A 12,337-nucleotide genomic window follows, 5' to 3' on the forward strand; every position below is an offset into this window, starting at 1 on the left:
GAGAAGCAGAGCCCGGAGAAGGCGGCTCCTGGGTGCTGCTGCCACGGACCTTCCTGCTGACCTCACTCCTACTTCCTGGTGTCGGCCTCAGCCCTCCTCCTTCGTGGTCATTTTCCATCTCGGGACCCTGCCTCATCCCGTGAGCCTTCTGCAAGGGGCCGTGGCTGGTGCCGCAGACAGCCATCCACACACGGCAGCCACACACATCCCTCCATGTAAGACTGAGACACGGGCCTGCCTTTGTGTTCCCCGTCCCACTCCGGTGAGGCCGCCCTTGCTGGACTTCCGGGGAGTGGTCTCCACGCTGGGACACTGCCTCTTGTGGCTGTGTGTCCGGGTGTGTGTGCTGGCCCTGTCCTTGGCAGACCCTGGCTTTCTCTAGCACTTTCCAGGCATGGTGAAAGGACGTCTTACAAGATGTCCCCTAGGCAGGACACAGATCGCCACTGTGTCCCACAGAAAGGTGGGTTTTGAGGGGGCCACAGCACCCCATCTGCGTGTGTCTGGCCTTCCACTGGCTGCTTGTCGCTGCTCTCAACCTCTGGGTTGAAGAATAAAGACCAGTGTACCAAGCTTCAAAGGTTGTGTGTGGTGGGCATTTCGTCCTGTCATTCCCATAGGTGACGCAGGGATTCCCCTCTCCAACCTGCTCCTTCACAGCTCACTGGACCCAGCTCCAAGGTTCTGGACATTCTGCTCAATCCATGCCCGAGTCCCATTCTAACCCAGACAACTAACCTGAGCACAGCCCAGGCCTACCCTGGCTCTTCTGGCATCGCTACAACCACAGGCTTCTCCACCTGGAGTGGAACGAAAGGGCAGGACAAGGCACAGAAGACATGCTGCAGACACGCCCAACCAGAGGAGTGTCAGGCAGAAGTGATCACTCCCATCCCCAGGTGTCCCTCCCCCAACCCTGCTCCTCGGTCGGGACAACGGTGTCAGTTCCATTCCCAGGTACCCCCCTCTCCACTCCTACTTCTCAGGAGAGAAAAGTGGTCAACTCTGCCCCCGTTCTCCCTGCCCCCACCCCTACTTTTTGGTAGAGACAAAGAGGTCAAATCAATCCCCAGGTCTCCCTCTCCCCACCCCTGCTTCTCGGTAATGATAAAGGGGCCGACTCCATTCCTAGATCTACCTCCCCTCACTCCTACTTCTTGGTAGATCTCTCCCTGTGTTCTTGTTTAGGGCAGTAATTTTTTCCATGGTTGTCCCGACACAGATTCAACTTGTTCCCAGTCAGGCCCTTGTAGCCAGACATATTTGCAGCATTCCTTCCCATAGAACCCCTGGATGCCATCCTCCAGCTGCATGGGAATCCCTCTTGGCTGCCCCATGGCCCAACCTGACTCCAACCCAGCCCCAAGGGTACATCTGCTGGACACTGGCTCTTAGATAATAAGGGTGTCCTTTGTGTCTCTGCGTCTTCCCCCATGTGTAGCAGCATTTAGGACATAGTAGACCATCAGGGAATGTTTGCTGAATAAAGAGAACACAAGAAAAACAACATGCAACATTTAAGCTTCTCAAAGCATTTTTTAATTTTGTTTCTGCCACTAAGACTAAAGTTGTACAAGCAGGGATACAGTTCCCAACCACCAGGGTGTGAGGCTTGGCTGTGTGCAGTTGGCTCCTTCCTGAGCTTCTTTCCATGTTTCCAAGATGTGTCCCAGTCAGGGCATTGCTGCCTCTTTGACAGACGGACCATGGGCAGGGAGAGGACTGGGGACGGGGACATGGTGAACACGTGCACCGTGGAGAGCAGCTCAGAGACAGCTCGATTGGTGGCACTGGGGAGGAATGTCACCCGTCCCCTCTTCCCTGCATGCAGCTGGACAGTTCTGGGCTGCTTTCTAAGGTGAGGAAGACCCAGGGGCTCCCAAGGTGGTAAAGTGAACCCCCAAGAGTCACCTACCCTAAATGAGGTTTTCGCAGGAGATGAAATGTTCCCTAACCATTATTTTTCTTGGAAACCAAAGGGGGAAAATCAGGCAGTGGTCAGATCAACTTTCATGCTCCATTTTTGTCACTAATTTTATGGCTCTTGGTTTTTATACATTAGAAATAAAAAGGCCATAAACCAGCCAATGATCGGTACACAAGCTGCGGCACACAGCAATCTCCCAGGAGTTGGAGTAAAGGACTTCCCCGCAGCGGTCCTGATTGGGTAGGGAAGTTTGTTGGAAACATGGCCAGCTGAGAAGCCATGTGTTTGATTTTGGCAACAGAGACAGGATACAATGCACATACACTCATTTCATGGAACTGCAAACTGATGAGGTCAGGAGAGTAAAGCCTACTGTTTAAGTGACACCATCCTAGCAAACGGTTTCAGGAAGAGACAAAAGCTTAGGTAGTGGTCCACCTCCCAAGGCTGGGATTTCATACAGGTCAGGCAGTAAAGGAGGCCTGGGTTAGCCATTCATTCATTCACATTCAGATCCCAGAACGTGACACACCTTCCTCCCTGTCCCACCCCAGTCCTGTCAGTCTTGACTGCACTAAAGTAGCGGATCAACATATATGTTCTGTACTGCAGACTTCTGCTACGGTCTATGTGAAAAGCCGAAATGAAAGAGTCAAGGTCCCCACCCCTCCGCTCCACTAACACTTCAGTGTGGAGAAAGCCAAATACCAAGGAGAGTCAGGGCAGGCCCAAGGCCTGTGGGCCCCGGCTAGACAGTCGTGATCTTCTTGTCCTTGCTGGCCTGCTTGATGGCGGCCTGCTCACAGATGAGCTCCTGGAGACGCTGCAGCCTTGCAGTCTGCGTCGCTGGCTCCCCCACCCCGGTCTGGCTGCGGTGCAGCAGGGCCAGTGCGTGTGTGTACTCCAGCTCGGTGTACTTGATGCCCTGGTCCACCACCAGGCTCAGGAGCTCGTCCGCCGTGTTGTACAGCATCTCATAGTACTGCCTGGAGGGGCAAGAACAACACTGCTCACTGCTCCTGGCCAGCAGCTGGGCCAGGAGACAGAGACCCCATTCTACCCACCACTCCTGGCCCCCAGCTGGGCCTGGGGACAGAGACTCAACTCTGCCCCCTACTCCCGGCTAGCAGCTGGGCCCAGGGGACAAATGGCCGGGTGCTCACTTGGTCAATGTCTACGACCCCACTGTTCAAGGCCTCCGAGTAGGAGGACCACATGCGATCGTGGTGTTCTCCAGCCCACTGCAGCTCTCCTCACAAGAGGCCAAGGGAAAGCCGGGGGGAACCTCACGCCCTCTAGCCCACTCTGGGTTTTCTCTTGATTCTGCATCTGCCGCAGGAGACCCAAGGAAAGACCAGTCGGTGCAGAACCAAGAAGGGAGAAGGCACAGCCCACAGGGCTGGCCTTGCTCAACTGCTCTGCATTCACTCACTCTTCATTCATTCACAGGAGCTGTAAACTATGGCGCATGGTTCGCTTCTCCATAAAGTGTGATAATAACAGTACTTGCTTCGGAGGTTATTGGAGGAATTAATACACAGAAAGCACGTAGATTGGTGGTGCTTCATAAAGTCTAACGACTACTATTATTAAAATATAATAACATGTTAATAGGATTATAATAAAAGTAACAGTAGCATAGAATGATGCGTGTGCTCAGCCCTCTTCTCTCTCAGAGACAGAGAAAGATCAGGAGAAGCAGAGACACAGGATTCCATCCAGTAACAAGTTTGTTCCCATGCCCTGTGCCTGTTCAGCCCTCCCGCCACCTAGGGGGCCGCACCCATTCCCCAGATAATGAAACTGAAGACAGAGAAGTTAGCGGATGCCTGTGTCACCAAGATGGAGTGGTGGGGCCGGGATGTGGATTGGGTTTCTGACCCACATCCAACATGGTTCCTCACAGACACAGTTCATGGGAAGTACATCCCCCGAGCCCCGAGGGGTGTGTAAATGCTGTGGCTTTGAGCGGAGGGGGCGCCCACACCACACTGACACGGCATGGGGGATGTCAGGGCTTCCAGAGGGAACGTCCAGATGGAGGCCAGGGCGTGAGCGGTGGGGAGGGGAGCCTGGTGATTGGGCAGAGTCGGGGAGGGAAGAACCAGGAAGGGCAACTGGAGCCCTGAGGCAGCAGCTGACTCAGCCTGTGCCCTGGCCTGGCAAGGGCCAGCATGGGCCCCGCCCCATCCCCACCGCAAAGGCTGGTGGCAGGACCACTCCGTCCTGCCGCTGAGGACTAACGGGACTTTGGAGGGCGGGATGGTCAGGGAGGGGTTGGTTACCATTCCAGTAAGACGGAGAAGAGGGAGAGCAGTATCGACCAAGTGCACTGGCCTGAGTGGGGGGAGAGGCGACATGGGGAGGAGAGGTGACACAGGGGAGAGAGGAAGCAAGTGTTCGAGTGGGCCTTCAGCACGGTGAAGACATGAGGGAGTCAGGCAGCGAGACTCGCCACTCTCAAGCCGGCATTACGCCGCCGCCGCCCTTCAAAGAGTCTCCGGGACTCCAGCCACGACAGGCACAGCTGCTCCAACTTACCCAGGAGCTCAAGTCTGGCCTAGGTTCCCAGCCGGCAATGCCACCACGGTGTGCTAGCAAAAGGATCAAAAGGTCTTCCCGACACCGGCCACTTCCTGGTGCACGACTCCCAGGACTGAGGGGCAGAGCTGGGTCAGGGGCTCATGGTACTGGAGGTGGCCTACAGACCCATCAGAAGCACTGGCTCAGCGCAACTCAGGGCCTTTGACTTGTTTCTTTTTCATCAGGAACATCCTGGAGAAAGAACATCCTACGGCAAATGAAGCTGTCTGAGTGAGGAGTGCATTCCAGGGGCTTTGTCACCTCGAGAGCATTTTTACACATTGCAGCTCCAGCGGGAACATGGTGTTTTCCACACGGTCAGCTCCTTTTCCTGCTCTGCTAAACCTTCTCCTCCAACTAACACACTCTTTAAAAAACAGGAGCAAGAACATTGTTTTGTGACTATTCGCGGAACAGTGGCAGCACTGGAAAGTGCTCTTGTCAGATGGTGTTTCTGAGCATCTCCTTGGGGCAAGATCGCACAGCTTCCTTGTGAAGGGGGCCTCTCACAGGGTCCTCTCGGGTATGGGGGCCTCTCAGGCCACCTCTCGGAGGTTTCCAGCAAGTGGTCATTTTGACCTCACAGAACCAGGTATTCAGGACTCACTGGTCAAGGTGACCTTGAACGTAGACAGAAATACTTGATAGAACAGGAGAATTTGCTCCCACCTCCAGGGATCTGAGAGCCTGGTCTCAGCCTCGCTCAGGACGGTTTGGGGAGTTTCACATTCAGCTTGTGAATGCTGCCTCCTGCTCCTCCATATGTTGGCTGCACTTTACAAATATGAGTTCTAAGAAGAGCCTGAAGCTGTTGGAACGTGCCCCACGCGTGCCCTGCTGCACGTGTTCCCTGGCACACCACGCCCCCCACCCCCACACCGCCCCGCTTCTGAGAAAGGAGGCCTGTATCCTCTAACTCTGGCTCCCGTCGCCGCACAGGTAGGAGAGCACTGGTCTGTTAAGGGAGCTATGTGAGAATACACGTTTTACAACTTGCTCGAGAAGAACCCATGCATGAATCTAGGTTAGCCGAATCAAACGAGAGGGGACTTGGCTACAATTCCTCCACAGCAAGAAGGAACCCACCTGAAAGCTGCAATTTCCAGACCAGGGGTTCTCAAATATCAGAGTGCCTAAGAACGCGCTACAGTGCTTGAACAAATGCAGACCTGGGCCCTGTCCCCAGATGATTCTGAAAGGCTCTGAACCAGCCAGCACTCAGAGCCAGAGTCTGGTGGGGACACAGTGACAGAACCATTCTCCTCTCCTCCAGCGAGGACCCACACACATCAGAAAGGCTACAGAAGCAATAAAAGGTCTGTGATGTTTTTCACTGAGATTAAGCCAAAAGAACTGGATTTCTTTGTGTCGTGATGTTGATATTTTCATCATTTATCTTAAGAAGTAACATTGAACCCATCATACCAGATGAAATTGGATTTCTTTTGAAAAATCTGATGAATTGTTTCCAGGGATACCGGCTGGTTTTCTACAGAGATGGTTGTTTCACGCTGGCAGCAAACAACAAAACAAAGATGCCAGGATTTCTAGTCCTGGGTTTTCCAGTGTGGTAAGTGGCAAAGGACTCACCACGTAAGTCCTCAGCGTCTCAACATCCTCTGTGCCATGAAGACCTTTGTAAACCCCAGAGTGACACTCTAAAGTGGACTGAGAGGCTTAGAGTCCTCAAGAGCCTTGGATGAACAGGGCCCCAGAATTGCAAGCCTGTTATTCAACAAAACTGGCAGGTAACTGACGGTGTATTTTCCAGAGTTAGGGGGAAAAAATCCTCCCATAACCATGATGATATATTAGATCATAAAGAATCATAAATATTTAAAGACAGAATGAAATTCATTTATCTTTCTGAATGGTACCCAGTAGCAAAGATTACTAAATTGACACAGCAACAGTTACTCTGGGAGGTGGGGAGAGGGGCTACAATGTGCCCTAAAGAGAAAATAGAATAATGTCCCGAACTGTGCAATTAGAATGGGCTTCCATGATAAACACTGACAGATGGGAATGAAACCACGTCGCCCAACAGGGATAAATAATTTATTGGCACTTATTGAGGCCCCAGGAAAATGAAGCCTCGGTCTTCATCACCAAGCGTTAAAGTAGCGATCATGGCTTCGGAGCAACATGGTGTACACTCGACAGCACTTTACTGAGCTGCCTGGGGGCAGTGAACACACATGTGACTGAGACATTCTCTAGCACATGGCTTGTCTCCTCACAGCCCTAACGTTCAGGGGCCAATTGCTGCATGTGGACAGGTGCTCCACCCTGGAGACCAGTGAGTTTCAAGACCCCCGGAGGGGGAGACGGTCTGTGAGGAGGGGCGTGCTTTCCCGTGTCTTCTCATGCCTTGCTCTGCGCCCTGGCAGCAGTTCCCAGAGCAGCGGATGGAGGGTGGAGTGACGGAGCAGTGGCAGTGTGTGGGCACAGATCGGGCTCATGCACAGTCCACAACGGGGCCGTGTCTGCACTTTGCTCTGGTGCACACAGGTCGCTGCGGCCAATCGTCCTCATGTCTGCTGTGTCCAGACACTCCCTCCCTGTGGTGCTGTCTTCTTACTGTACTTTAATGGCCTTGCATTGCAGTTCTTTCCCCTTCACTGGTTTTTGTCTGGAAACATTTATACCAGTAAGGAAGGCTGTGACGGGCATTTTGGTGAGGTGGGTGGATCTTTTTAAAGTTCAAAAATGAAGTTTGTCTTTCTCTGATTGGAAAGCTAGCACCTGTGCCATGTAGACTGTATAGACCATACAGAAAAGATTACTCATGGAATCTCACCATAAAGGCAAACTACATTTTGGCATATTTTCTTGAAGCTCCCCCACCTCCGCCATGCAGCGTTTGAGCCAATGTCTTCTCATAGTTGAAATATTTAGGTTGAAACACAATTGGACACTTTGCTTCCAATTATAAAAACTTTCTTTCCTGTGGATATATTTCTAAAAGTAGAATTAGTCAAAAGATAAGTATATTATTTAGGACATTTGGCAAGACTGCCAAATTGCTTTCTTAAAAAGTTGTAACAACTTATTCACTACCAACAACATATGGACTGTGCCTATCTCGTATCCTTTGAATCTACATGAGGATGAACATTTTCCATCTACTTACTAGTTTTTAATGCATGTAGGTATGCATGCATGTGTGAACAAATTGTGGACATTGCTTTATCTTAAAGCATTAGTGCATTTCTTACTTCTCTTTAAGAGCTTTTCACAAATTTCCATAGACAAGAAGCAGGAGAGCCTTAACTTCGTCCCACTTGGCATCCTCGGTGAAGAGGCTAGCACTGTGTCCTCAAAGTTGGGGACACAGTTTCAGTTCTCTCTGTCAACTGTGGGAGGAAAGTGCCACTCAACAAGCTATTCCCACCCACAGCAACTCACATTCATGCATCTGTGGGTGCCCCATAACGTTTGGGTGGGGATGATAGGAAGGCCCTGCCTGGAGAATTGGCCAGGTCCCTGAGGGAAGCTCTGCCACCTGCCTTCCTTCACATGGTGGAAGCCGAGTCCTGGGTCCCTGGCTGGAAGCCATGTTTTTAAACATATAGCTGTGCCTCAGGCTGGTGTCAGAGTCTGTTTGATCATAGGCATATTAACAATCCTGCTTAACTTTTGGGTACGTCCACATAGGAGGACCTTTGAAACAGGTCCTGCAAGCATCTGCATTTCACAGATGAACAATTGAGCCACAGAGGATGTGCCCTGTCTTCACTCCAAAACCACCATGATACAGAAAGACTTGAAGCCATAGAAAGCAAAGTACTAACTGCAAAGAGTATCTGTAGAGTTGATTTGCTTTCAGCCAACGCCTTCAGAAATATAAAGGAAATACAGTCCCCCTGCTCAGCCCTCTGCCTCCACTGCCGGGCATCGAGCCTGTATTGTGGCATTCGGAATCCATTGACACAAACTTGGCAGTTATATTCGAGTAACACTGGATTTGACCTGGGAATTCAGCGCTGTAAGCCAGGTAATGCCACCATGTTGTAATGCTGGCTCTTAACCTAGGCATTTACAGGAAGGATTTCTGGCTTTTTCATTTTGTTTCTCTATTTTTCCCTTTTTTGCCCCTCCAAGGTGGTAACGAACGAGGTAATTTTTCTTTCCAAAAGCTGACTGTCCTTCTGATTCAGTACTCTGTGAGAGAAGGGGGATAATTATGTATTTTCATTATAAAGTCTTTCTCTTCTAGTTCTTCCTGAGATTTATCTGGCATTCGTGTCGAGAAAATTAAGTGCTAAAGCTAACTTCTGAAATACAAGTTTGAGAGGGGAAAAAAAATAGCCTGAATAAAACTTAGCATTCACTGTAGTCCCTGAAATTATTTTTAGCCAATAGCTGCAGCTTTTGAGCACTGAATAGCAGCCCAGCGGCAGATTGGTCACTATATCATCGGGTCAACAGGCAGTTCCTGTTTCCTCTGCTCACTTACCAGTACCTGTGGTATCAGCCCAGGAACGAAAAGAGAGAAAAGAAAGGACCTGAATAATCTATGGACTAGATCATCATCCACAGATAATTGAGAAGTGGTTACAGCAGGACAATGTAGGGAAGTAAATTCTCAACTCAGATTCTGGTTGAGTCTTTCATCCCCGCTGACCTTCACAGCTGTGACCTTGGGCAAAGGCTGTCAGCTCTTTGGATCTCTGCTCCCAAGGGAAAAACACAGAGGTTCCAGGAGATGCTGCATAAGCACTGACATCTTGGGATTTTAAAACCTGTCCAGCATCCATCACTTGGTTCTTTACAGGGTCTCCCACCAGAAATAGCTGATGCCGACTTTCTTCAGACAGTGGTAGACAAACGTGTAGCAATTCACCTGGAAACACTCTGAACAAAAGTAATCTTAGCTCAGATGGACTTTCCAGACCAACAGTAAGATGGATGGCAAGCCTGTATGTCAGACAAGTGAATTAGTTTATTAAAAATATAATTGCTCTTAATGTAAGAAAAAATATAATTGTCTTCCCCTTCAAAAAGCTTATGAGTTTATTATAGACATGGCTGAAAATGCTAATTTGAAATAAGCTCATTCCAGACACGAGAAAACTAAAGTAGAGAAATGCTAAATAATTTCTGGACACTTAGTGGCAGGATTGGATGTGTGTTGTATAGTTTGTAACACACATCACAACAGATTGTGCAGGCTTTTGTTCCAACCAGGATGCTCTAGAAGTCAAGAATGGTCTTTAGAAAAGACATTGCCTACATTCCCTCGGCTGGTGGCAGCAGAAAGTCATTCAAGAGAAAAGACAGCCTGGGCGTCTGTTGCTTTAAGGCTTGCCAGGCTCCTGTGATCGGCCACCTACCTACATTTTCTCTACATACAATAATACACACACACACTCGTCCCTCTTCAGTGGCGCCATACTTAATTGCCAGTTACCTACTGGCCTAGTTCTGATAGCCATCATGCTATCAAGTACTGCTGTACTTGGGGCATCTCTCCCGGGAGACGTTAGGAGTGAAGGTCACTGTGTTTACTCCTCTCAGGGACATGTCCTGACATTTTTGAAGCCAGAGGTCACAGCCTTGCTTTATTTCTCTTCAGAAAACACAACCATTCAAAACAAAGGAATCCCTTCAAGACGCCTCCATCCTGTTGAGACAGTGACACACTCCCAAACCAGGGTACAGTCACTGAAACGGGGAGCACATCTCTTTTCCTTCCCTCAGCTGGCAACGCGGGTCCCCACCGAAACACATTCTCAATTCACACATATCCTCTTCAGCGACTTAAGGATTCGTATGTCACTCTCTGCTCCATCAGATAATTTTTTAAATTAAGCTTTCCACACCAGGGCTGGAGGTAGATCCGCATTTTAAATTCAGTACAATTAAAACTGTGTCTCTTTGGTCTGGCATTGCCTTTGGTCAAACCCCATTTGTATGGATAATTATTCAGTCCATTAAGAAGTCTGCTCAACTCCCTCTTCCATTTTGAAGGTTTTAATAAATATTGATCAGGCACGTTTCTGTTTGCACTTGCCAAGGCAATTCTGATGGATTCATCGTCTGATGTTATCAAATAATGAAATATGAAAGAGTGAATAGAATTACCCTCTTGTTCTGTGATTTTTTATTTAGGCCCTTCATTTTACTTTCATAATTGTGTTTGTCTCATACTTCTGTAAATGCTTTTTTGATTATCAAAAGGTGAGTCCAGGTTAAGGAGAGCTATGCTTTGCTGAATATCACTTCAGAGTCTTTTCAATTTAGGAAAATAGTTTATCAAATATCACTTTAGAAAGTCTTTCCAATTTTTAAAGACTATTTATCTAATATCATAAGTTGATAAAAAAGAGTACTGTGCACTTTGATGGCCACAAAGCTATGCATTATTTAGCTGAGTTAGCCCAGGACTCTTAGAGTGTACATTATCTACATTTTCCAAGTTAGCATTGTGGGAAACAATTACTGAATAAAAACAGTTCGGAGGCCCATGGCTTTTTCGGTTTTAGGTATTAAAATCACATCATTAATTTTTCAATAAATAACGCAAATGATTTTTTCAAAGGACACTCTAATATTATCATTACTCATGCTTAGGAAATTCCAATAACATTTTAAAAGCTAATGCCACATAGAAAGATAAAGTCCTTGGCTTCAAGAAGCTTCTTTTATTTATGCTTAAAAACCCCAAAATCCACTCCAGGCCCAGATAAAAAAAATTCAAGGCACGAGGGAAATGTTTTTATTTAAAGTGAAACAAAACCAGGCCTTGTCAGCCCACATGCCTGCCCTCCTCTCTCGGTACATGGGAGAGGAGCACAGCGTGGAGGGCAGCAAGCAAGGGACAAAAACCCTGGCCTCTGCTCCAGCGATGACCAGGTAGGGACAGATGAGTTTTCAGGTCTCTTGTTTATAGTGTGGATATCCTGCCCCGCCTAGATGTGCCTGTGGAGAAGTGTCAGTGGCACAGGCTGCTCGGCTCGGATGGGAGCACCTGCTCACAAGAGTGTGACACCAGTGAGGCCCAGCAGTGGCCCCTGACTCTGGAGGGGCTGGTGTGCTCTATATTTCAGCCACTGACTCTGCCACTAGACAGCTACCTTACAGGTGGCTTAGGGCAGGGCTGGGGGATGCTGAACAGACCATTCACTGCAACCTGCCATGGCTGCTGGGTGTCTTGAGAGCAGACTGCTGTCAGCTACCGGCTGGCTGCATCACTCAAACCCTGACGCTGGCTTGTGGTCCCACTTAGTGACCCCAGCACACGTTTTGAAATTTCTCTACTTTGATGAGACAAAAGACCACATCTTTCAGGCCTGGAGGGCCACAGAGGAAAACAGTTTGGTAGAGAAACCAAGAAAAAAAAACCAGTGGATTATTTGAAAATCATGATATGTAAATCAGTAGGTTCCAGGGGCAAACACTTGACGGTGTAGTAACTAACCCTTAGGTATTTATGAGAGAAAACTTCAATAGACTAGAGCTTCAAAATGGGCCACCCGAGATTCAGGAACACGTGCCTCGCAACAGATGTTAATTAGAAAAATAACAGGCTAAACAAGAAGGAGCTAATGGAAATATGTCCAGTATCCAGCAGGGTTTTATTAAAGACCCAAATACTCTGACAAGCATGATGGATAGTCTGTCACAGCCACAGAAGTCTGGTGGGTGAAAAGACCACTGTGGCTGATGCACATTTGGACGTCAGTGAACCATTTGATACAGTGCTCTAAAAAAATACAACCAGGAAAATGAATTTATTCTGAATGGCTACCCTTGATAGGACACAGGCTGAAAAACAAACAGAGGGAGATGACAGCACAAATCGACACATGCAGAAGAGAAGGC

At 48.7% G+C, this 12,337-nt stretch overlaps 1 protein-coding gene across 1 annotated transcript in view; it reads right to left on the minus strand.

The window, feature by feature from the left end:
* Positions 1-1,516: 1,516 nt before the first annotated feature.
* LOC103257640 (exocyst complex component 4) overlaps positions 1,517-12,337 on the minus strand; it is a 230,683-nt gene continuing 219,862 nt past the window's right edge. The window contains exon 8 of the mRNA XM_008055332.2: positions 1,517-2,913. Coding sequence (XP_008053523.2) covers positions 2,676-2,913 — 238 coding nt within the window. The 3' untranslated portion in view covers positions 1,517-2,675. The remainder of the gene's footprint in view (positions 2,914-12,337) is intronic.

The sequence above is a fragment of the Carlito syrichta genome, unplaced genomic scaffold, assembly GCF_000164805.1.
Source record: "Carlito syrichta isolate Samal-C Ts95f unplaced genomic scaffold, Tarsius_syrichta-2.0.1 Scaffold301825, whole genome shotgun sequence".
Taxonomy (NCBI): Eukaryota; Metazoa; Chordata; class Mammalia; order Primates; family Tarsiidae; genus Carlito; species Carlito syrichta.